General features: G+C 41.6%; 1 protein-coding gene and 1 non-coding gene across 2 annotated transcripts in view; both read left to right on the top strand.

Annotated features, from left to right (window-relative positions):
- The window catches only part of hmcn1 (hemicentin 1), a 98,734-nt gene that overhangs the window by 11,375 nt on the left and 60,303 nt on the right, over positions 1-27,056 (top strand). The window contains exons 4-8 of the mRNA XM_003445119.5: positions 20,784-20,854; positions 22,296-22,454; positions 22,541-22,663; positions 23,837-24,008; positions 25,884-25,990. Of these exons, the coding sequence (XP_003445167.2) occupies positions 20,784-20,854; positions 22,296-22,454; positions 22,541-22,663; positions 23,837-24,008; positions 25,884-25,990 (632 nt within the window). The remainder of the gene's footprint in view (positions 1-20,783; positions 20,855-22,295; positions 22,455-22,540; positions 22,664-23,836; positions 24,009-25,883; positions 25,991-27,056) is intronic.
- Positions 25,106-25,187, top strand: trnas-aga (transfer RNA serine (anticodon AGA)). Its single transcript has one exon. It is a non-coding gene; the product is annotated as a tRNA-Ser (tRNA).

Below are 27,056 nucleotides of genomic sequence, written 5' to 3'. Positions count from 1 at the left end.
CTTTTCAGGGAGTTTTTAGGACATCCTGATAATAAAGAATTACAGTAGTCCAGCCTGGAAGTAATGAATGCATGAACTAGTTTTTCAGCGTCACTCTGAGACAGGATATTTCTAACATTAGAGATGTTGCACAAATGGGAGAAAGCAGTCTTACATATTTGTTTAATATGTGCATTGAAGGACATGTCCTGGTCAAAAATGACTCCAAGGTTTCTCACAGTGTTACTGGAGGCCAAGGTAATGCCATCCAGAGTAAGAATCTGCTTAGATACCATATTTCTAAGATTTTCAGGGCCGAGTACAATAACCTCAGTTTGATCTGAATTAAGAAGCAGAAAGTTAGCGGCCATCCAGGTCTTTATGTCTTTAAGACATTCCTGCAGTTTAACTAATTGGTGTGTGTTACCTGGCTTCATGGATAGATAGAGCTGCGTGTCATCTGCATAGCAGTGAAAATGTATGCTATGTCTTCTAATGATGCTGCCTAAGGGAAGCATGTACAATGTAAATAGAATTGGTCCTAGCACTGAACCCTGTGGAACACCATAATTGACCTTAGTGTGTGAAGAGGACTCTCCATTTACATGTACAAATTGGAGTCTATTAGATAGATATGATACAAACCACTGCAGTACAGTACCTGTAATACCTACAGCATGTTCTAATCGCTCTAATAGGATATTATGGTCAACAGTATCGAACACTGCACTGAGGTCTAGCAGGACAAGCACAGAGATGAGTCCACTGTCAGAGGCCATAAGAAGATCATTTGTAACCTTCATTAAAGCTGTTTCTGTGCTGTGCTGAGCTCTGAAACCTGACTGAAACTCTTCAAATAAGCCATTCCTCTGCAGATGATCTGTTAGCTGTTTGACAACTACTCTTTCAAGGATGTTTGATATGAAAGGAAGGTTGGAGATTGGCCTATAATTAGCTAAGACTGCTGGGTCTAGAGATGCTTTTTAAGTAAAGGTTTAACTACAGCCACCTTGACGGCCTGTGGTACATAGCCGATTATTAGAGATAGGTTGATCATATTTAAGATTGAAGCATTAATTAATGGCAGGACTTCTTTGAGCAGTTTTGTAGGAATGGGGTCTAAAAGACACGTTGATGGTTTGGAGGAAGTAATTATTGAAGTTAACTCAGAAAGATCAATTGGAGAAAAAGAGTCTAACTTAACATCGATGGTACTAAAAGTAGCTGTAGATAATATTACATCTGTGGGATGATTATTGGTAATTTTTTCTCTAATGATAAAAATTTTATTTGTGAAGAAGTTCATGAAGTCATTACTAGTTAACATTAAAGGGATTGTTGGCTCAGTAGAGCTCTGACTGTTTGTCAGCCTGGCTACAGTGCTGAAGAGAAACCTGGGGTTGTTCTTATTTTCTTCAATCAGTGACGAATAGTAAGATGTTCTGGCTTTGCGGAGGGCTTTCTTATAAAGCAGCAAACTATTTCTCCAAGCTAAATGATGATCCTCTAAATTTGTGACACGCCATTTCCTCTCCAGCTTACGAGTTATCTGCTTTAGGCTACGTGTTTGAGAATTATACCACGGAGTCAGGTACTTCTGATTTGAGACCTTAGTTTTCACAGGAGCTACAGTATCCAGAGTCGTACGTAGTGAGGAGGTAAAATTATTAACCAGATAATCGACCTCTGTTGGAGTAGCGTTCAGATAGCTGCTCTGCTCTATGTTGGTACAGGGCATTGAAGATGATAACAGTGGGTGGATTATATTCTTAAACTTAGTTACAGCGCTTTCAGAAAGACATCTACTGTGATAAAGTCTACTCTCCACTGCTGTGTAATCAATTATTGTAAATGTAAATGTTATCAGGAAATGATCAGACAGCAGAGGGTTTTCAGGAAACACTGTTAAATGTTCAGTTTCTATGCCATATGTTAAAACAAGATCTAGAGTGTGATTAAAGTGGTGGGTGGGTTCTTTTACATTTTGGGAGAAGCCAATTGAGTCTAATAACAGATTAAATGCCATGTTGAGGCTGTCATTTTTAGCATCTACATGGATGTTAAAATCACCCACAATAATTATTTTATCTGAGCTGAGCACTAAATCAGATAAAAAGTCTGAGAAATCAGAGAGAAACTCTGTGTAAGGCCCAGGTGGACGATAGATGATATGATATCTTATCTGTCTGCATGGCCCTGTGGGCATCCTTACGTACACACACATCCTTGTAGCTACTACGTCGCTGCTCGTGTTAATGTTTAATGGTCCAAGGTTAAGATGGATCCAAACCCAGCACCTGGGACCTAACGTGCACAGGAAAGTCAGAGAGCCTATAAACCATGTCACTATGTTGTAGTGCACACTCCAGCTTAGTGGAGGGTGTCTAAGGCATTTGGGGGTAGCACCGTCTTCCACTTTAGAGGACTTAAAATAAACTTGCAAAAATGTACATAACAGCATAATCGTGTTTAATATTTGGTTGCAAACCCTTTGCGGTCAGTGACGTCTATGATCTGCGGTAATGCTCTGCCAGTCCTATCTTGCATTGTTGCTGGTTTTGATGGTGTCGACACACTTCCAGTAGGACTGAGGGTAAAGTGAAAATGATTACGCTTTCATCGAGTATGGATGAAACACCGTTATCCTTAAAACCAATAGTTAACACTAACACTTTTCTATTTTAAAGATAGTTGAGCTAGAGTAGGGTTGCCATTGTGACTCAGGGTTCTTTGATCTACTCTCAAAATATATGATAAAGACTTAAAAAGATCTTTGTAAGGCAGAGAGTATCATTAATCACCGTAATGTCTTTTGTCTCCCTACAATGAATGTGTTTGTGGAAGCTAAAGTCCAAACAGAGAAAGGATGAAAGATGGACAGATTTACTGACTCATGCGTGCATGACATCAGTGTGAAGGTTTTGAAAATGGAACAAACCACCGACATGTTTCTTGGTGTTTTGCTTGTTTTATTCTGCATGTTCTTCTTTGTGTTTCAGCTGCGTGATGTCAGGTTAGTTCCAGTAAGTTGTTGGCCTTCCTTGCTAAACCTTTTCTGTCCACTTAGTTATCTAAGTTAGAAGGAGTTTGGAGTGATGGGAGGAGATGGTGGAATAGCTTCTGCCTTCTCTGCAAGATCGAAGGCCATTATCACAGAGTTCTCTAAGCTGGCGTTCGGCGTCCTTTTCTACCCTTCGTCCCCTTGTTTCCTTCCTTCCAGAGTAGCTTTTTTTTGTCTGAACTGCCCCGCCCGTGTGAGATTACGCGCAGCCTGCGTTTAGCTGGACAGAGTCAGTAATGATGCTATTAGGCAGGAATGCCAAAAGAGAGAGGTGGAGGTTCGGGAGAAAATAGAGGAGGAGAGAAAAGTGTGGCAGACTGAAACTGTGTCAGTGCGTTTTAATGGATGTGGAGTATTAAAATAGGTATTAACTTTTAGGGCTGCACCTCCTGACGTGGCCCGAGGTGCTCGTAGTTCAGTGGGTTCAACTCACGACACATGAGTGGAAGGTTTCCAGTTGTCACTCAGGGACTTCTTTCATGGTGGACACTCATACCTGAAGACTGCTACAGAAAACAGCGTCACACTTTATCCTTTATGTTTCATGTTTAAAAGTTTGACAGCTTTACAGATCCCAAGGATCAAGGATGTTCTTGCCTTTTAAAAAACAGTCACATCTAGATGACCTTCGGATCCACAGGCCCATATAAACCCCATGTGTAGTAAGTGGCCCATTCGTGAGGTTTTTCTCTCTCTGCTGTGTGAGGTTTGTTTCAAAAACTTGTTTTCTAATCTCCACTGGAGGCTCATCCTGAGGTTCAATGTGCTTGTGACCTTCTAGACTCTTTGACATCACTGTCTGGGCTCCTGCCAGTATCCCTTTGACCTTTTGTAGCTGTGCTCTTGTTTGTGTTTTTTGGATAAGTGTCTGGCTGTCAAGACATGAACCTGAAACAGAAAGCAGTGGTGAAAAAAACCCAGTGAAACTGAGAAGCAATTTCATATGAAAGATTTTCCACACACATCATCATCATCTGGGAAGGAGCGGTGCTGGACAGTGAAAAATGTGTGAGCTTGAACTTCTGTATAATTACATTGTTAAGTAAGTTGATTGACTTGGTCCACGGGTTAGCTTGTGACTATCATGACCAGATGTACAATATTGTGTAAAAGTCTTGAGCCATCCTTTTTCTTTTTCTTTTTCCAGTAAAATGAGAAATAGGCGCTTTACTGAAATGCTCAAACATACGTAGAATTACAGCATATAAGGAAAAAACAGAGTTTGCACAAGTCTAGAAAGCTTGAAGGTCAATATTTGGTATGATCACGTTTATTCTTAAAGACAGTCTGAACGCTCTTAGGAAAGCTTTCTTGTCATTTCTTCTTTTTTTTTTTTTCTTTTTTCTTTTTTAACCTGTCCCGTTTGGTTCTTTTGCCATCAGAATTATTGTCTAAAGGCGAAGAAAGATGCCCAACGGATTTACTTTACCAAATGGACCATCCCAGCCTTGCCGTAATGGTCCATCTGATTCACTTTTTATTGTTTATTTTATTTTCACTTGCTGAATACGGGACAGACTTGACTGGTGGAAAGAAAGGGGAGAAAGAAAGAGGGAAAGAAAAAAAAAAAAAACCTGAGAAGAGGGACGGGGAAAAAGGGCAAAAAACAAAGACCAACAGAATAAGCAGACAAAAAAAAAAAAAAATACATATCGATCACCTGGATCACCTGTTGAGAAAGAAAAAAGAAAGCAAGCAGAAGAAGACAAGAGTAATAAACAAGATCACAATGATATATGGGAATATGACAGTAAATACTAAATATTAAACATTATTGTGCAGCACGTGAGATCGACAGCGCACAGTGTGCTTTGAGGTAGGAGCCAAAAAGGGTGTAGTTTGTGTGTGTGATCACCCGTGTGTACACCTGTGAGCATGAACGCGCTTGTTTTTAAAAGGTTCCTTCATGTAATGATCTGCTAGAGGGTGTGGGGGGGCCACTGCCCCGTCCTCCAGGGCATGAAGCAGGTATGGAGGAGATCAAAACTCCAGACATCCAGAGGCCCCCAGAACACAAGAGACCAAGGAAGACCAACAGAGGGGCAGCCGCGCCACTATCCCAGAAAGAGCTGAGGAGAGTCCCAGATGAGGGGTCACTCAGCAGCCGCGGAGCAGAAGCCAGGGGGGGTTGCAGTGACGTGCCCGTGAGCTCCACCGGCAGCCAGCTGTGCCTGAGTGACCGAGCCCCGGGCCGAGAGGCCGAGGGCACCCCATCCCCGAAGTGGCCCGAGCGAGCCCCAGGCTCCAGGCCCCGATAAGCAGCCTCCAAGGAGTGAGCCGGTGGGTACCTGGGCGCCCACCCCCGGACACAAAGAACCACCAACGCACCGATGTCTGAGGGCGTCTGCCACCGGCAGGGGAAGTGGTGGGGGGAGATGGGCCTCCAAACCTTGGAGGGCCTGAGATGTCCCCAGAGAGGTGGGGTCTGATACCCAACCTGACATATAGACACAGACATACAGGCACACACAGATACAAACATCTATTCCCACCCTCATGCTCTCAACACTCACCCAACGTGGAGACAGACATAGAGAGACACTGTACACACAATCACACTCCCCAAGCGTACTCTAAGCCCCGGGTCTAGGTACCCTTGCCCCTGGAGGGGGAAACTGCGCCCAGACCCAGGTGGTGTTACCCTTTTCCCTGCGGTGGGGAGAAGCAGACCGCCCCGACTCCGCAGCAGCAGGGAGGCCCCACATTCCAGACCCCAGTCGGACGGCCAACTCCTCCTCCTAGCCCCCCCGCTCCAACAGGCCGCAGAGAACGGGGGTGTAGGAAGACTCCAAACCTCCCTCCGCCCGCTCATATGTAGTGTTGATGTATGTGTGTTCTAAGGTGCATTTAAAACCCAGGAGGGCATGGAGCTACCTGCCAGAGCAGCAGGTAAGCGTATAGCCCCTCCTGCTAGCCCTCAATGTCTACGTGTATTTAAAATTGAGAGGTGGGCTAATAATTGTCATTTCTTCAAGTAGTCTTTAGGAAAGGTGCTCCAGGCTTCTTGAAGGACAAAGCTCTTCTTTGGCTGTTGGCTGCCTTTTGTTCTGCTCGTGTCAAGATGATCCCACACGGTTTCAGTAATGTTTCGATCTGGGCTCTGGGGAGGGCAGATCAGGGGCTGATCGTGTTTGATGCTGAGTTTGGGATCATTATCATGCTGAAAAATGAAGGTGCTGTCACTCAGACGCTATTCAGATGGTATCGCACAGTGATTAAAAATCTCACTGCAACCCTTTTGACTAAATCCTCACCAGCATGAATGAAGCAGTGCCAAACATGACGGAGCCTCCACCGTGCCTCCATGGCTGAAGACTTTCACCTTTTTTCCTCTTTCGATGTTTCTTTAGTATTGATTTTCAGTCCAGTTCTTGTTCTTGCCTTTTTCTTGGCACATCACAGCCTTTTTTCCCTTCATTAAGATCGGCTTCTTAAAAGCTACCCTCCTTAATGAAACCATTTCTGATGATGCCTTGGTGGACAGTAAATGGATGAGCTCGAAGCCCAGATGCATCTCCCAGGACCCAGCAACACACCCAGATACATCAAGTTTTCAGCTAACAGCTTTTGAGAATCACCATGTTGATGTAAAATACTGAATATGCTGTCGAACTGTGTGATATTTTTGTAGATTCAACTAAAGAAATGGGAAACAAATTTGAATAATTCATAGGTCAGTGGTAAATGGCTTAACAAACACAAAAAATATTCCTCTGAAAGCAGCCAGGTACAAGGAATGAAAATGATTGAAAAAGCAGCCAAAGAAACACCTTCAGAAAACCTGAAGAACAATTGCTCCAGACAACTTTAAAATTAGCAGAGCGTACGGCTCCTTGAAAGCAAAATATTAAAAAATGAGGTGGCTCAAGACTTTTGCACGTTACTGTATATGGATAGTGGTATTGAGAAGAACCAGGCTCAGGGAGGGGCGGGGCCATCTGCTGCGACCGGTTGGGGTGAGAGAAGGAAGACGGGATAAATGCTGTGGAAGAGAGACAGAGATTAATAACAAGTTATCTATACTTGTGTCCAAGTTGTTGCGGTGCCTAAACGTTTCCTGATTGTGAAATATCTAAGAGGGAAGACTTGATTTTGTACACCTGTGGCAATGGGCCCAAAGACGCCTGAATTTAAAAATTAAAATGTGTGGCCCAGTTTGTCCAGGACACTTCACCAGCTAAAAACAGCAACTGGCTGTTCATGTCTTTCTCTGTCTTTGTGCAATTTAGTGGACGTAATGGTAGTACACAGAGTGCTTATCACAGCTGGAAACAATGCTGAGGCTGAGATTAGCCTCCCAAAAAGCCTTGCTATTAAAAAATGCAGTGCTGAAATGAACTGCATAGTTGACTGGTGATTCTCTGTGAGCTCACCTTTTCTGCTGTTTCTCTCCTGCGAGTTAGAAATACGTTACTGTTGCAAATTAAACACACGAGTAGTTTGGTTTTAAGGATTCAGATCTATGTAATCACGTATTAAGCTAAATTATACCACTCGTGTCTCAAACATGTCCTCCTGTGCATGTTTGAGAGAACTGTTCAACTGCAGACAATATGGTAACCTTGATCATTTTGGAAGACGCGCATTGCTCTTGTAATGTCTCACTTGGTCCGCTACTGAAATCTTACAGATGTTACACCTAAAATGTACTAACACTCAGTAGTACCGTGTACAATTTACACACTAAAGAGTAATAAATCACCGCCTTGGAAGTCACAGCCAACATGAGATCATGCCATTGCAAACCATGGGAATGTTCAACTTTGGCGTCAGGTCTACATGAAAGTAAATCTAACGTGTTCCAAATGAGTCCTCCAGACTCTAAACGTATGATGCAAAACATTGAAATCAGATGAATTTGTTCGCTAAAAAAATCCTTAGAAAAGTAATTTCCTCAATAATGTCGTCTAGACATCAACTGATTATGCTGTTTTAAAGAAACCCTCAATAAAAGGGGCAACAGTAAAAGTGCTGAGGCTGGGCTTATTATTATGAGTAATAAAGCAGTAAAAATGCAGAATGGCAAATACTCAATATACAACATCATACATGTATGCCTGCAGCTGGTATAGCTGGCAACAAGCAGCTGGAAACTATCCATTTGGACTGTGTAGTGGGGCGTTTGAAAGTGTGGTTTGGACCAAAAAACGAATGTAGTCAGAACACTACTACAGCAAGGGGGCCAGCTAAAATGAAAGAAGCCTTTAAAAGCTGCCCCCAACCAAGAAAAGGCAGCCAGTGGCAGCTGTTATCAAAATCACCTGATATCCTCAAGGACTCGGCTCTCCTAAATGAAGTTAGATGGCTTGCTGCTCAGACACATGGTAAGAGTTAGGGACAGGTCAGATAAATATTTCTGACCCAGAACAGGAAAACCGTAATCTTAGACGTGCAGCAAAAGTTTGTGACACACAATGCAGCTTTTATTCACATGCTGAACAGAATGGGCAAATTCCTCTGAGATTTCTTATACACCTCACGTGCAGCGTTTCATATCAAATTTAACGTTGCATCCCTCTGATGCAGACAGTATACATACCGTTAGGGTATAGTGAGGTCTATTTATTTAATACAGGTAATCAGGTTATCAGAATAAGTAAATGTAAAGTAAATGAACTCACCAGACCTTCTGAAGGTCTTTCAGAGTTTTTACACTCATTTTCAGTTCAGTCCTTGGACCTGGCCACTTTCAGAGGGATTTATTTCTTTGTTTGTTTGTTTAGCCACTAAACGCTGACCTGTGAATCGCTCAAGCATGAAAAAGATGCCTAACTCAAGAAATGAATCTGGGGTCACCAGACAACTTAGCAAAGATTTTAAATTGTGTCTTTAGGCACTTTGTTACTGGCAGCCTGGTGCACAATCACATCATTTGTTCCAATTTCTTAGTTGAATCTTTCACACACACAAAATCACAGAACAGAACAGTTTCGACAGGCGTGAAATCGTCATTCTGCACCAGGAAGTTGAACAAAGTCACCTACAACAGATGAACAGTATCGAAAATCATGTCCTTAGGAAATAGGAAAAAAATCCAGCAAAGACCTGGGACAGGACACGAGAGATAAATCTGGCCGCTCAGTTGATCCATCTACTGTTCACTGAAGTCTCATCAGAAATGGTCTCATTGGATTTGGCTGTCAAGAAGCCTCCCCAGAGCCCAGACCCGAACATTACACGACAGAGAATGGGACAACATCCAAAGATGATGTCCTTCGAAAATCCTGGAGAACTATTCCTGAAGACTGCCCAAAGGAACGCCGCGACAGCTTGCCTAAGAGATGTGGTTCGCAAATAACAATGGTCACAGCAAATACTGACTTCCAATTTCTGCTTTTGCCGTATATGCTGTATCGTGTGTTTCCATGAATCACTGCACCTACTGTATTTCCCATTTTCTCAGCAAGAGATAAAGAAATGAGGGCTGGCTGAAGACTTTTGCACAGTACTGTGGATCGCGGAGACCAAACCAAAACCACTTACAGTCTCCAAATGTTCTGTATCGACAGGATGTGTAATTAGGAACAGTAACTCACCACAGCCACTTTATAAAGTGATAATATGTCAGTATTATGTTTATAGCTTGTTAACTTACCCCACAGTGGCCAAAAATATGGTCTTCCTGCTTTATTTAAAATTTGTTTACCTTGCCAGATTTAAATTTCCTTAAAAAGAGTCTTTACATGCTTGTAAAAGGTTGCTGATGGCATAATAGTGGGACCATGAAGCTGTTTAGTCAGTGTCAGTATATGAGCACGGACAGAAACACGAGAGCTGAGTTTTGTGGTTTATTTTGTGTCAATGAAGGCTGATCACGGTATAACTGTTCTTTACCAGAGAACTATGGTGTGTGTTGTAGTGCTAAAGTATTTCACAAGCTCCACAGCTGACGCCTCATTCACTACAAGAAGAAAAGCCAGAAGATTTAGATACTAAGATACTAACCCCATGTTTGCCTACTGGTGGTGGTCAGAGGGCCCGGTGGCGCCAGTGTCCGGCAGCCTCGCCTCTGTCAGTGCGCCCCAGGGTGGCTGTGGCTACAGCGTAGCTTGCCATTGCCAGTGTGTGAATGTGTGCGTGAATGGGTGAATTGACTGAATGTAGTGTAAAGCGCTTTGGGGTCCTTAGGGACTGAGTAAAGCGCTATACAAATGCAGGCCATTTACCATTTACCAAAAGCCAGAAGATTTGAACATTTGTAACTGTGCGGATTTTTGCTACAAATATATCTCAACATCAGCATTTAGACAATCTGCTCCGAGGCAGCCTGTGCTGGGGGAAGTCATGTATCACAAAGACCACCTTAGCCAAGCACTAGTTGTGTTTAAAGACCTCTCCCTTTATAAAGTAATGCATCTACGTTGTGTTACTACCTCACAATTAAGGATTTAGGGTGAAGCCTGAGCTTAATTTGATGGCTTGGTACACGGTTTCCTACGTCAAGCTGATGAGAAGCACATGTTGAGCTCATGGTCAGCTTTAAATTTTCAGCAACACAGCTGGACAAACCTTTATGCCATGGCGCACCGTTTGGAAATCACCGCTGCAAACATCTGAGTGTGCATCTGTGTGTGGTCGACAGCGCTGCTGCATCTGAGGTTTCTCTGTCTGCTTCAGCATGCACAATTAGAATTTCCTCCGTTAAACAAAAGAGCCATAGTGAACTGAAAACACCGCCGGTCCCTTATGAGCAGACTTAATTACAGTCTGTCATAAAATACTTATTCATGAGCTATGCAGTTCTGTGGTTTTAATATTGAAGTTGTTGCCATTTATTCTCAAGCCTTCTACTTTTTTTGTTTTTTTTAAAGAAACTGAATGCAGTTACTGCAATTAAAAAGCTGCATTTAATTAAAAAAAAGAGAGAGTAAATTTTAAAATCAGGCCAACCAGCTGTGAGTGCTTTGACTTTTCTATAACGGAGACCAAGAAACATCACAAACAGCAATGTGTTTGTGGCCTGTGCCAGTTTTCACCCTTTCTTAAAAGGCATTTAGAGCCTTAACTGTCACAGTGCAGACACGTGAAGAAAGCCGTTCATTTAAGGCTGGAAAACATTACAAAACAAAAGGCAAAGGCGAAACTAAACAACAACCTGAACTGGGTAAACTAAGATTAAAACATGAAAAAACCTTGAACATGGAGACCTGGCATGGATACATAGAAAAACCTGGAAATATGACATGAACACAGCAGACGACTGGACAAGGAACAAATGAAAACACAGACTAAATGCAAACAGGAGGTGACCAGGGGAAGTGGAAACACCTGGTGACACAGCTGATTAGAATGAACAGAATGATGTCACAGGGAAAAGTAAAATTAAACACATTGAACACAGAAACCAAGACTTTCAAAATAAAACAGGAAATATGGAGAAAGCGAGCTTGACAATATGACATTTATAAAACACATGACGGACTAGACAAGAAACAAGACACAAAAACCAAGGAGACAGATGAAACTTAACTAGACCCTGAATAAGAATAACGCAAGAACTTTTAATTAAACCTCACAGAAGAAACTCAAAAATACAGAATAAGTTCAAAACGCTGGGTCACAGACCAAGTCCCTGACACTTAACAGAGGCAGATATGCTGCACTAGCTCATCAAGTCTGCACATTTGTCTTTTTTATCCTTCTCATGAACGCTGCTTCTTTGTTGTCAGAGCAACATGGTTACACGTTAGCAGTGTGGTTTTGTAAGATCCTGTTATGACCATAAAAAGCATCCATGGGAGTCATGACCACAAGTTTTTTTTATATCTTCAGTTTTTCATAGGTGAAGCCGATAGATGGAACAGTCATCAGAGCCTGATCCAGAGACTTCTATGTCAGTTACTGTTGATCTGATTAAGTCACAGGCACTTTGTAAGTGAAAACGTACAGAGCACCAACCATTTGATCATAAATCAGATCAGAACTCTGTCAGTATGAAGTCATGTGTGTGAAAGGCTGTAAAAAAAACTGAGTACGCTCCAACATCCAGTAGCTTAGCAGCAATACAGTGAAGTAATCGTTTCCTGTGTCACTTAGTCTTTCACACCACTCTGGAGGAATTTCGGTCGCCTCTTCAATGTTGCTTTAGTTCATTTATGTTTGAAGAGCTCTTCTAAAGTCCCACCAAGGCAGCACTTTGATGCTTTTTCAGCCATTCTGTTGTAGATTAGCTGGTGTAGCATCTTTGTCCTGTTGGAAATTTACCCCAAGGTCTGCCCTTTTCATCCACTCTTTAGAAGATTGTGTTAGCACAAATCTGAATGCTCCAGATCTGCAAATTGTTTCTGCTTTTAAAGATGTGATCACACTTACTGATGATGAATTAATCATGTGCATTTGAATAGCAGCTAATGAATGACTGCTACTTACCTTCTTAATTGTTGTGGAATAGTAAGAGTCTGTTTAATTTTTAAGAGGACCACACAAAGTGACTGCATATGGGCTTAGTATTTTCCCTCTGCAGAGTTATTCACATGTATACGATTTGCCTTGAAGTGTGAATGTTTTAAAGCCAAACCAGATTCTGAAAACAAAAGAATAAAACTGCAGTCAATCTAAAACACCCCTAAACTGCAGATTTGTGCTTCCACAAAGTCAGTTTAGTCAGATAGTCAGAGGATAGAGCGACGGCAACATTATTTACTGAGTTTAAAAAGTCTGTTATGGTAACATCTGGTTTCAAAAAGCGCTGTGGCATACGTGGCTCGAAATGTCTTTTATATTGCACAGTGAAAAACAAAATTAAATTCCGGAATAGTTTAGAAAGGTAAATGCGCTCCAGATGGAGCTTGCTGTTTATGCTTTGTAGACCGTTGCTGAACACAGCTGACAAACTGTAGGGGTCAAAAGTCAGTGTTGAAGATCGGGTCAGGGCAGGCTCTGAGAACATCAGCTGTCTTTAGGGAACGATCCAGATGTTTGCAACTCATCTGAGTAATTCTTAAAAAATAAGACATCATATTTGAATTACATCATGGAACCACACGTTCCCATAAATGACAGTGATAAATTTACATAGACGCTCATGCACACGGGACACGTTTAATTACTGTGCGCCGTACCCTCAGGTCTCATCCTCCTCTGTGCTGTGTCTCCTGCACCAGTTTTCCTGTCAGATGGATAACTGACTCTGGATCAGGCTTCTCGTCGGTCTGTGCATCTGGGAGGGATTACACAGTGAGCATCATTGTGGCTCTGTTTTTATTTGTGCGTAGCGTCGTCTGATCATTCAGTTCCATTAATAGATATCTGTGGTTTCGGGGCCCATTGTCCCCAGTCACATTCAATTACAAGACTAACGATCACCAGGAGAGGCAGGGCCACAACTGTCTGGTGCTTCTTCTCTCTTAGTTTACGTCACAAGTTTGGGGTTTGGTGCTTTGAAATCCAGCGTGTTGACAGCTTTGTTGCTTCAGGGTAACCCTCAGTCATCAGATGTAAATTGGGGATGGTATGCAGAATAACAGGATATAGATTAAGAGATTAGAAAAGAAACAGAAAGTCTGATCAAAAGGTTTCAAAAGGCGTGCTCGTGCTGCTAACGCGTCAGGATGTTACAGCAAAACTCTGGGCCAAACAACAAGCGGTCTTCTGCTCAGTATCTTCACCTAATGCGTCGTCTTTGGATGTAGAGTGTGTGAAATGGTCTGCAGAAAAACACTGCTCGGACACTGGATTGTGCCAGGTTAATGTTTGCCCTCTGCAAACGTCACGGATGCATGATGGAAATAAAATTGAGCACGGTGAGACGTCAGAAGGAGGCTTCTAGGGAATCACTCAAAGATAGCAGGAGCTGCTTAGAATTGAATCTGACCCTAAAAAACCTGACAAGCCAAATTTATCGGAAGAGGTGTTTCCTTTTTATGGATAGAGTCGTGTCCCTTTTAATTCGGACGTCATATTTTATTTAGTTATGCTTACTATTCTTTTCTTCTCCTACCAAGTAGAAGTGTTAGCACTTGTGCTTGAAGTGTGGTTATTGCTCTGCAGCAGTGAGGGAAAGAGTTGCGTGACTGTCAACACCAGAAGTAATGAAATGTTATTTGGAATAAATGGACATTATTATCCTGTCAGACTAACTAACCACTTCCTCTCCACAATACTTTCCCCCCATTTAAAACAGACACACATGAAGTTAGTAAAATGTAGGAATTCATCTTTCTCAAGATTGCAGTTTCCTGTTTGGTAAAGTCTTTCAGGCTGATATCACGCCTGGTGTCTCAGTATCGCCAATTTGAGCAACAAAGAAGGAAAACAATTTGACGCTTCTGTTTTTTTCTTCTTTTTTGGATGTTAGTCTTCTTTTTCATTTGTTTTGTCCTGTTTGCATGTGTGCACTAGTGATGCCTATTGGAAGTGATCGGTGCACGTTGCGGTTGTTGCAGAAAACATTGCTGGAACATTATATGCACCATGTACAGTGTAAATGATTTGTTACCTCGTGTATCTGCAAACCTGTTTGCTGTTATGTGTATAGTATATAGTATCATTTCCGGACACTCTCCTCACCGACACACTGTTATTGCCTCATGTTGTGCGTTTCCCTGTACGATTGTTTGCTTAGTGGGGCTGATTAGGTGAATTAAACTCCAAACCTGACTGTGAAGATGACAGACACTCTTATTCTGGCAGATTTTGCTTTGAGTCAGCAGAATGGCAGACATTTGTGTTTGTTTACAGCCTCTGCTGCTGTTAAGTGCTATAACAGCTACATGTTGTGTAACCTGTTGGATTTTTGTTGGATTGGAAAGCCACAGAGAGTCTCCTGCATGACCATTATTTAAGAAAATAACATATACAGTACTGTGTGAAGGTCTGGAGCCAACCCTCATTTCTCTTTATTCTGCTAGGAAAATGGAAAATAGTTGGGATTTACATTGAAATACAGTATACAAAGGCAAAAATGATTTAGCCTAACAGGTTTTAGAGTCAGAATGTGGTGTGACCACCTTTATTCTTCAACACAGTCTGAACTCTCTTAGTCAGCTAAGTAGTCTTCAGGAATAGTTTCTGCCTTTTGTACTGTTCTCTGTCAAGATGATCCCACACTGCTTCAGTATTGTTGACCTCCAGGCTCTGGGGAGGCCAATCCATGACTGATAGGGTTCCACTGCATGTTTTTCTATCCGTGTGTGCTTTCACTGCACTGGAAGTGTGTTTGGGGTCATTGTTATGCTGAAAAACAAAGCTGTTGCCAGTCAGATGCTTTCCAGATGACATTGCATTGTGGATCAAAACTTGACTGTACTTTTCTGCATTTATAATTCAGCCTGTTTTGACAAAATCCCCGACATCAGCCAATGCTTGTGGGGATGCTCACTGACAGCAACTGAACCAAACATTTCTAATTTGGATTCATTACTCCATAAGATCTCTTGCCACTGATTTTCAGTCCACTTCTTGTATAATTTGGCAAAGCTCACTCTCTTTTTTCCCCCATTTTCCTTCCTTAAGAATGGCTTCTTGACAGCTACCCTTCCATTCAGGCCAATTCTGATGCTGCTTGAGGAAACAGTAGATGGATCAACTGAAGGGCCAGATGCATCTCTCAGGCCGTGCGTCTGGTCTTTGCTGGATTACTTGCTGATAAAGATATGACAGTTTTTTAACTAATAGCTTTTTGGGAATCACTGTGTTGGTACTATTTTATGCCTGCAATTAAGTCGTTTAGCAAACAAAAACATTTCTGTGAAAATGAGTGAAAAAGCAGCCGATGTCCAAAGAAAAACCTGGAGAACGGATGCTCAAGACAACTTTAAAATTGAAGAGAAATCTGGCTCCTTGGAATGAAAATATAAATAAATGATGGACGGCTCAAGACTTTTGTACAGTACTTTGCATGTACTGCACACTGTGGCTCGCTAATTCATTTTGAAACAATAGGTTCAGTGCTAATGAGTTGTTAATATAAATCTTGAAATCTCCAAGGTTCTGTTTACCAAGTAAACAGAAGCTTTAATGGCATTCCTGAACAGAAGATACACTTAATATTGTGTCTTTTATTGTTAGGAAGCTGCATTTCTAAGGGCGTTGTTGTTAAGCTTTTATAAGCAGTACGATTGTGAGCTAACATCCACTTCTTTGACCTCAGGAGAAGAAAAAATGAAAACCAGTGTGGACTGTAAAAGTGCATAAAGCTGCATAAAGTCTCCTCACTGTGGCAGAGAGCAAACAGAGAACTTTAAACCTTTGAACCAACCAATTATATGACATAATGGACATAACTCATCAGCAGTTAGCACTAAATTATACAGTTATGACAATTTTCAGTCATATAGCAGCTTTCCCCAGAATTCCCCATGCGCTGGCTTTGAAATTCCTTGTTGCTGATGGTGTACAGCGAGATAAGCTCACTGCACAGTAAATGCTTCTGTGATTCCTTGCAAATTACTTCAAGCCTGAATGTCAGAGGAGGTAAAAGTGAGTTTGCCTTTGGACAGTTGCCCATCCCATTAAGACTTCTGTAAGTGTTCGAGCTTGCATGTGGTTTGCAGATGGATGCTTTTTAGAGCAGGCAATACAGGTCAGTGCTCCAAAATGCTCATATGAAGGCTGGAGTGTTAAGTTTTAGTTATTTATCTCGAGTTCCCTTTTGTCAACAGTGAGCACAACTACCACATTAACCCCCCCAAAAAACACCTTTTTGTTTAGTTTTTGGCGGTCAGTTTTTCTCTTTTGTTGCCTTTTTGTCAGACTTTCTTTCACTTTGAGCTCATTCGGTTGGTGGCTGTATCCACAGCCTTTATGGGTTCATCACTGAGAAGCTATTTCCTCGGTGGAAGCCAAAGGTTATGTTTCCCTTGCACATGTAGCTATAGAACTGGGATTACTGGGATTCCTTTTGTTGTCCAATTTTATTTAAAATTCATAAAATGCTAAATAAGTAGGACGTTTCACATATGAAACTATTTCTATGACTCCCTGGACCCCCAAGAAAAATGTCTTTTTGAAATAATGGAGCTAATAATATGTCTTTTCTCTACTCCTCTTAAGGATGCCCCTGGGCAAAGCACTTGACCCCTAACATGTGTGCATTTGCAACAAAGAAAGCATTTGGCTACATATATTGGAAAAGCACACAGATTCTCTTTCAGGCTTCCAAATTTAGACAAACACATATTTAAGGAGAAAAGTAAAGACAAACAGACGTGGCAGCATCATCCTGACATGTAAAATTCAGAGCTAATTAAACTAGAAGAGTTTGAAGAGTTGAATCTTTTTTGTCTCATGTTGCTTAGATGTCATGCGTATCATGGTTTTCCATACTACAGCGACGGCAAAGAGGCGGTGCTAAAGGGCACCATATTCAATACTAAGGAATACTTACAACAGCTACAGGAACTTCTCCCATAAGGAAAGAGATGTCAACTTTTCCTTCTATGAAAAGTTTGGCTGGAGATCCATGTTCCGTTCAGAGCAGCCAGACACATTTCCATGTTAGTTTTAAAAAGCGTCTCTGATCACCGCAAATGTTCCTTCACTCCACCTTCAGGAGTTACAGTGATGCCAAAATCTGAGTCTTTTGGAAAAATTACTTCTTGCTTCTTTGTGAATATTGTTATTGAAATTGAAAGTGCCTGTGGGTTGTGTTTCGACAAGGAGTGCAAGGTGATGGCAGCTGTAAATACAGAGTAGAAAATCGATCTTCATCTCAGGCAAAATATGAATATTTAAATTTGAACTCATCTGGGAGAGTAGAAGAACTGAGCAGGGAGTGTGACTCTGCTAAGCTGCTACAAGTCCCATTCAGCAGAGTTGAGGACTGTTGCAAAACAGTTCAAACTGTATCTTTTTTCAAAAGTCTTTTGTAATTGTCCCTCTTCAACAAGGGGACCCTTGTTTTCCAGTCTGCTTGCGTGTGTGTGTGTGTGTGTGAGAGTGACTGTGTTTACATATCTTTGTGGGGCCCAAACATTGGACATTTACTTTTTTTTGTCCTTATGGGGACAAAATCCTGGTCCCCATGAGTTTGAAGGCATTTTTGAGATTCAAAGTGTGGTTTTAGTGACAGAGTTGCAATTAGGTTATGGTTAGGTTTAGGTTAAAGGTCAGGCATTCATTTTGATGGTTAGGGTTAGTGCAAGGGGCTAGGGAAAGCATTATGTCAATGAGATGTCCCGACAAAGATATGAAAACACAGTAACGTGTGTGTGTGTGTGTGTGTGTGTGTGTGTGTGTGTGTGTGTGTGCGTGTCTGTCATCAGTCGCTTTCCACAGCACAGTTGCAATGGCTGAAGTCACACAATTTGACTTGAGAAGATCAAGAAGAGGCTTAGCAGCTTATTAATGGATACAACAAAGTAATCTGAGATAAAGACAAATAGCAGGTCATGTTGTCACTATGTGGCAAAGCTCCAGTTTTTATGATACAGGCCTCTTATGTCATTTAACAGACAAATCTTGTGTGAACAGTGACACAAAAAAACTGGTAAAAACTGCTTCCAGAAGAATTCAGAGGGTAAATAGCAGCCAGGTATAGTACATTTTATGAACCAATCATCAGCAATTGTGACCGACTCTGTAAAAGCATGTTTTGGTGTGAGTTAACACGGTGCCACGGTCTTTCCAAAAGTGGACGTCCCAGCAAATTCTACCTAATGTCAGACCATGCAATGCAAAAACCCAAGGAGCTACATCTCAGACTCTACAGGCCTCAGTTAGCATTTTAAATGTTAATGTTCATGAAAGTACAATTAGAAAAATACTGAGCAAGCATGGCACATCTGGAAGATTTGCCAAGAGAAAGCAACACTGAACAAAGAAAAGCTTATGTTTGCAAAAACAAACCACAAGACTCCTGGAACGATGTCCTTTGGACAGATGAGACCAAAGTGGAGATGTTTGGCCATAATCCACAGCACCACATTTGATGAAAATCAGACACAGCATATCAGCACAAACACCTCATGCCAACTGTCAAGCATCACAATGGAGAGTGATGATTAGGGCTTGTTCTATTACCACAGCACCGAGCAGCTTGCAGTCATTGAGTTGATCATAAACTCCTCCGTAAATGACAGTTTACAGGACGTGTATACTTTATACAGTTTTGCCAAGTTTCTGCGATTTTGTCCATTGAAAGAAAAAAACTCTTATCTGATCTCAAGTCGAGCACACTTCCCTTCAGATGTGTCTCCTTGTGCGTATCTGGCTCTTATTCTTCATTTGTATAGCTCCCAGGAAGAACCATCTCTGGACACCCTTTCCTTGAAAACACTTTTGCTTGTTGTGGTTAAATGTAGGCTAGTGTTGAACAACTCCACTCAACAAGCAGAAGGTTCCTGGTTCAACTCCAGCTGGAGCCATAACACTTTGGGAATGTAAAACTCTGTCAAGCAAAAACATGTGGAGATGTTCAAGAGAAGGCTCAAGCTTGCCATGAACTAGAAACTGCTGGAACGTCAGTGTCGTTGTCCACAGTGATTTTTACATCCTCAGAAAGAAGCCCCTCTTCCACTTTCGAGTTTGAAAGCTTGCTTTATGGTCAGAGAAGACTATCTGAGCTGTTTGGACGCAATGACAAGGCGTATGTTTACAGGACTTCAAACCTAAGAACATTTCGCCACCTGCCAAGCATGGTGGTGGCAGCATCATGTTCTTGGGCTGTCAGATGGCTGAAAATAGGACACAGTTTTATGTTGCAGCAGGACGATGATCCCCAACACACATCAGAACTGCTTTTGGAATTGATAACGCAGGTTAACATTAAGCGTCTGGGATGCCCTTCTCAAGCCCCGACCTCAGCACTATTGAAAATTTGTCAACCATGTTTAAAAGCCAGGAAATTAATCAATTTAAATAAACAAATATTTCTGGTCAAATATCCATTCAGAATTACACCAGAAGCTTCTCGCTGGCTATCTAAAGCATTGGGTCGAAGAGAAACGTGCTGCAGGAAAATTTAACCAAATTTAACCAAATGTTAGTGGGTGTGTATGTTTATACTTGACCCTGTGAGGGCTAAAGCAAACCCAAAATAAATTATTTTTCTTTTGTAAAGACATTAAAGATGCATGCTGTACAATCATTTCCTCCTAGAAGAAGAACAGTTCAAAGAAATGTCTTGATGCACACTCAATCATCCAGGTAAGTAAATCCCAAAAGTTGAATCTGTTCATCTGGATGTTTTCAGTGGGAGAAACGTTTCATCACTCATCCAGGTGACTTCTTCAGTCTCAGCTGACTGCAGGTTTCCCCAACCTTATAAACAGTACATTTGCAAAATAACTGAACCTAGCCCACCGAATGAACAATGGGCTGTGAGGTCAGTTCCTTGATCATTAATATGCAAATTGACCTCACAGCCCATCATTCAAAGAAATCATTTAAAATGGTCAATGGGTGTTTGTAAACGTCTGACCACAACTGTTAATAGAGTCCAAATATGATGAGCAAGCCTCTTTTCTTTAATATCTGGTTATTCACAGTTCACAGTAAAACCTTTGACCCCCTGTGTCACTGTATGAATCTGATCTGTGTTTTGAAACACAGTTCGTTCGATCTTCATTTACCTTTTCTATTATCGATCTGTATCTTCTTCACTTTCTCTTCCTCTGTTAGTTAAATAGCTCTTATTTCCTCACTGCAGTTTAAATTGTGACATTTTTATCTGGACATCCGCAAGCTCTTGCCAAAGCTAACATTTGGCCCCAGAGCAGAGTTTATGAAATAAAAATGCTTTCAGCTAATCATCAAACTCGAGCCTGTGGCCCTATTAATCACACAGCTTCTTTTGTGTTTGCAGAGATTGGACCCGTTACAATCACAACAGACCCAAAGAAGTTCCAGTATGAGCTGAGAGAGCTGTACGTTCAGGTGGGTTCAGAGTTCACATCTATCAGACTAAGGAAACCGAGGCTGAAGCCTGGATGCTCAGGTCATCTGGCTTTGATAAAGGCAGCAGGCTTTGCTCATGTCTGATCTGCTGGTAGAAGCATTTCTGAGCTTATTAAGAAGTTTTATCATTCATACAACATCAGATGATGAAAGAGCTTCAATTAGTGTTTTCATCTGAAGCGGATGCCTATCCTTCATGTAACTAGGGTCATGCACCTATTAAATTAAATGATCGTTTGCTGACTTTGATGCACAAAAGCCCCAAAACTTCACCCCATTTTTACCTCCCCTGTCAATACAAAGAAATGCATAAACAAAAACATACAATGGATGGACAGCTAAACGCATTACTGCCAGCTCTGCATATTTCTGTAATTAGTTTGGTACAAAATGGAAGTTGTACCAGAGGTTTCTGATATATGATTTGAAGCAAACCAGAGAAGCTGCAAAGCGAGATGCATTCACATACGATGAAAGCGAGACAGACAAAGACGAGTACCATTCAGAGGCCCTTTGAAGAAAGACTTTGGCGAGTGTCTGTGCATCCTTGGCATGTCCTATTGTTAATCTGGTGTGCGAGTGCGTTGTGTGTAGCATGGAAGGGATCCAGTTTCCTCTCTCTTGCTGTTTCATTCCTGAGTCTGTTTTTCTTCCCCTCACCTCTTCACCTGCACAACTCCTGAAGAGGCTTTGGCCAAAGAGCGTGGAAAATATACTCTTTGGAATTGATATTTTTCTTAAAATTGAAAAATGTCTGTCACAAAGGCAGTTGTGTTTCAGAAGGGAGAAAAAGTCAGGCAACACTTCAAGAACCGAAGTGTGTTGGGGGTTGGCTTAGCCTTCGTGTTTGGGACAGTCAGAATGGGGGAGTGCAACATTGTCCAGAGGGGAGATGGTGGAGTTCAGGCGAGTAAGAGGAGTCCTGTCTCTTTACCTACCACCCAAATCCCCCCACTGTGGGTCACTCTGTTCCAGATGTTACTCCTGGGGGTTATCCATCCTAGCTTGGTACTGAACCCTGCGGACAGACAGACAGACAGGCAGTAATGTGTCTGCTGGAATGCAGCAGAGAATATTTATCTTTGACCCCACCGACAAGCCAGAGAGAAGAGTGGAAAGGAAAGAATGAGGATTCATACATTCTCCTGCATATTTTCTATTTGATGTGCCTTTCACTATATTCTACATTGTAGAGCTAAATTTACTAGATTTTATCAGTGCTTTGGATTTTTTTCAAGACATATATTACACACAATGTGGCTAGTGCCCAGTTTCACTGCATATAGAGTCCAAGTCAACCTAACGTTTTGCCATAAAATCTCATTTAAACTCATTTAAAGCTTGTTGGTGGTTCACTCACTCACACTTACGATACCTAAACTGATAAACTAGTTTTTGATGACTGCCTTTTTTCTCTCAGGGAGGAGGAGACTGTCCGGAGATGAGCATTGGTGCCATTAAGATTGCCTTGGAGATCTCCTTGCCCGGATCGTATATCTATGTCTTCACTGACGCGCGCTCTAAAGATTATAAGCTCACCCATGAGGTCCTGCAGCTCATTCAGCAGAAACAGTCACAGGTTTGGATTTTCTTTTTCTTTCTACACTCAGTAATATCAACGAGCTCAGATTCAAAGTGACCACGTTTTTCTTATCTTGTCTGTAGGTGGTGTTTGTGCTGACCGGAGACTGTGACGACAGGACTCACATTGGTTACAAGGTATACGAGGAGATTGCCTCTACAAGCTCTGGGCAGGTCTTCCATCTAGACAAGAGACAGGTCAACGAGGTGAGAGAAAACCTTCTTTTAGCTTTTTAGCACGTACAAGCGTTCAGGTTTCAAACCATTTGTGGTTTCAAGAGGTAATTTGGTCGCAGTGATCGAATCATTTAAACTCGTTACAGGTTTTGCTCCTAAGCTGTGTACTGTAAATAAAATGGCAGCAGAAGGTTTTACAGCCTCCTCGTGTATTTCGCTGTGCCCACGCTCGAGTCTGGTCTCCAGATCAAGTGTGCAGGAAACATTTAGTTGATTGATGTGTACCGTAGCTCTTTTTAACTTTTCCAAGAAATGTAAATCATCATTCTTGGACCGAGAAACGACTCGAAGCCTGAGGTTTAAATGGTATTGCTGTTTTACTACTGTAAGATAAGAACCCCTGCTAGGGAACTGAGACGTATAGATTTTAAGCAGTTTCATATTAAAATTCAGAAATGCTTCAGATTTTTTTCCAACATAAAATGCATTCTGGTCTGGAAGTGTGCAGAGGAATGAACGAGTAAAGTGGTTTTGTAACTAGCTGTCACAGTTTCGAGGGCAGGACTCAGTCACAGGACTCACGCTGGGTAAAAGTCAAAAGGTGGTTTATTTACAACGATGACACCTGGTGAAATATATACATATTTCACCAGGTGTCAGTTAAACTTCAGGCATCTCAATCCGCCCAGTTAGGAAACATAAACCATTGTAAATCAGTTTCACCTGCTGTGGTGCAAAAAGAAATGACAACATGCTCACTGGAGAGGCAAAAATGAGGCAACAAGACTACATTTCAATCAGATAATGCTTCCCCATGCAGTCATCATTTTCCTAAGGCCTTTTTGAGATGAACGCCCTCTTGTCACAAGCGCAGATTCCGTCGCATGTCCTGGATAGCGAGACATGTGGGTCACACACAGTATGGCTTGAGTTCTCCACAGAGACTCAGAGGAAGGAGGCAGGCAGGCCACGGAGCAACGTTAGAAACTTCCGGATCAAAGCGTTCACGTGTTAGGAAGCTGACCTTGTATGCACTTTGTGTGTTAGTTTTCTATATCACTTAAGTCTCCATTTATATAAGTGCATGAACTTCATTTAACATTATAGTTTGTCAGGTGTTTGAATACAGATTCAGGGTCCCAAAACTATACACCATATATGTGTAACTTATGCATTCTTCACATTTCCTTTCCATCGCTGTAGGTTCTTAAATGGGTGGAGGAGGCAGTGCAGTCCTCAAAGGTCCACCTGTTGTCCACTGATCATTTCACTGGAGTCAGCAACACGTGGCAGATGCCCTTTGACCCCAGTCTCAAGGAAGTCACTGTGGCACTCAGTGGCCCGGCACCTGACATTGAGATCAAGAACCCCCAGGGTATGATAAATGTTAACCACATGTCAACATGTTTCCTAAAAAGCTTCATTTTTGATGTATTTTTTGCATTGTTTATATAATTCACTAAAATCTGTATAAATTATGTATTCATTAATTTGAAATTATGAATAATGAATAATAGCTAAATTTGTGCAGCATTCAATATTGTGCAAAAGTACTGAGTCATTGCTCATTTCTTATATAAGAGCAAGGGAAATAAGTGCAGAGCTATTGTAACATGTGCAGCCATATATGGAAATACAATATAGAAAGCAAAACTAGAGTTTATACAATTCTGATGAACTCGAAAACAAATATTTTCTATGGCCACTTGTTCTTCAACACAGGCTGAACTCTCATAGGCAAGCGCTCTTGTTTCTTTAAGTAGTCTTCAGGAATAGTTCAGGCTTCTTAAAGCACATTCAGAGTTCTTTGCATGTTGACTGCCTTTCTTCCTTTGCCTGTCTGATCCCACAGTGCTCCAGTATGTTGAGATCTGGGTTCTGGGGAGACCCGTCCATGACTGTTAGTTTTCCATAGTGTGTGTGGTTTTTTTCTCTCTATCCAGGGATGCTGTAACTGCTTTGGTAGTGTGTTTGGGGTCACTGTCATGCAGAAAAATGAAGGCAATCAGAAGTTTTCCAGATGTTATTGCATGGTGGATCAAAATTAACGACTCCAACCGTGATCACAGCAAAACATTTGACCCACAGCATGCTATTAAGTTGCCTGAATGTAATTTCTTTACTGCCGGTTAGGGATGGTTGTGATATCGATAAGAAACTCGGAGTCACTAAATTCTTATCAGTTATCCCTATCCATGTTCATAATTGTGTCAATTTTGACAAGACCCAAAACCACAGTCTGAAATGAAACCATGACAGAGCCTCCAAAATCATCTTTGTTTTTTTTAGTTTCTCTGGAACTTAGAGGTGATTTCTCTATGTGCAGTGTGTAAAATACACACGCTGTTTTCTAGCTTTGTCAGAAGCCAGAGAGAAGCCACAGTGAAGTGACAGGTGTCGGTGTGGCATGCACACACGGTGCAGATAACAGAGTCAGCAGAACAGACGAGCATCAGCTCAGATTTCACACGAGTTGTCGTGGCCGAGTGGTTAAGGCGATGGACTAGAAATCCATTGGGGTCTCCCCGCGCAGGTTCGAATCCTGCCGACAACGGCGTAATACTTTTCTCAGCCGTCAGACAGTTAAAGAGCAAACTAACCCTCACAGGCTGTAGTGGCTGATTTTCTGAGAAGGGATAATAACATAATCAAAAGAGAATACTGCAAATATCAACACTAACTGAGGGACCAAAGCATAAAAGGTGGGAAGAATTACGTCTTAATGCATGTTCAATCATCCAGGTAAGGGAATTTCAAAAAGCTGATTTTGTTCATCTGGACGTAACGGTTTCAGATCCCACTGAGATCTGGGAAGACTACAACTACACCTACTGGTAGTAATAAACCAGGACTAAAAGCTAGAACAGAGTAAATATAGAAACCAGTCACATGATGCTAGAGTAATAAATGAATCAAAACAGAAATCCTAAATTGAAAACAACAATTTAAAAAAAGGATTAATTATCGAAAACAGCAACTAGACGATACTAAGATATAGGAACATATAATATAGGAACTTAACTACAGTTTTCGAAGCCTCTTCTTTTCTGTCTGCCATAGTAAAGACTGCAGCAACATCTGGGATGCATACATGTTTTAATTACAGTATCTTGGCTAATGTATCAAAGACATCATGGATGATTTATAACATACATCCATCCAGCAGCAAGAGTTAAGAATTAGGCTGTATAATTCAAAGCCGTAGAAAAGGTAAATAATTATCTCACGGTCCATGTCTATGTTCCTCCAGGGAAGCTTGTGGGGAAGAGTGATGGCCTCACTGAGCTTTTGCACATTCCCAACTCTGCCAAAGTTGTCAACATCAAGGATCCACAGCCTGGGATGTGGTCTATCAAGGTAAACAATTCATTCTTTAGCAGAAAATGTGTGCAAAATAACAGCCTACTAACAACTACCATCGCTGGACTGCTTTTAAGACCGCTTACTGCAAATAGTTGAGTGGTGTAGCCTTGAAACGAGGTAACAACGTACACCCCGGGAGGGAGCCGTGGCCTTGAAGAAGGTTCAAAACTTGAATTACTGCAGTAATATATCAGCATGTTGAGATACAATGATATGTAATCAATTTAACATGCACGCTGTCTGGTGAAGGCATCTCAGATTCCCAGTGAATCAAAGCATGATCAGAAAAACACACGTGAGCCCTGAGATGGATTTTAAAGTAACACTGGGGGATCGAGACAAAGTATGTTTAACATTCAAAGCTCCGCTCCTGTCAAATCTTGGCACCCAGCTGTCACACGTTTTCACTGCTACTGTCAAAGCCAGATGTTTTGGATTTTTTTAACCTGAGCGATTTGTCGGCGTTGTCTCGGTGTTGCCTCTGAGGCCCCTGGTGGTGCACTCATCTCTGCATACAGTTAGATTTTTTTGTTGTGTGTGGGGAAAAAAATGTCGACACAGCTCTTCCTCTAATAAAAAAGTGTGCATCAAACTCTGGGAGGTGCATTCTCATATGAGCGATAAGAGAGCATTAATGGGTGAAATATTAGTGTATTGCTGTAGGTTATTCTACACGTTGGTGCGATATTACTCTCTCTCTGGCTTTTATATTACATGATATTCCGCAGTATATACAATGCTTGTATTTTGTAATCCTTTCATTTGTTTTTTCAGGCAAAATAGAAATTAAAACAAGCACTTTCCAGCTGTATCTGCTGCTAACCCACAGGTTAAGCCACTGCTGGGGTCTGTCTCTTTTCAAATTGTTTCCTTATTCCTCCTGTGTGACAGAGAAAACACTCCCTGATACACAGAATTACCTCTCGTGGACCTTTCCAGGTTTTAATATGTTGTTTATATTTGTTTTTCTCTACTGGGGGTACTGGTAAGTGAAACTCTGAGATTGAAATATGCGCTAAGGTGAATCGTCTGTAGTGTTCTGTTTTATATCTGCTTAAAA

This window comes from Oreochromis niloticus, linkage group LG17 (assembly GCF_001858045.2).
Source record: "Oreochromis niloticus isolate F11D_XX linkage group LG17, O_niloticus_UMD_NMBU, whole genome shotgun sequence".
Classification (NCBI taxonomy): Eukaryota; Metazoa; Chordata; class Actinopteri; order Cichliformes; family Cichlidae; genus Oreochromis; species Oreochromis niloticus.
This window is presented reverse-complemented; position numbering and strand designations above follow the sequence as displayed.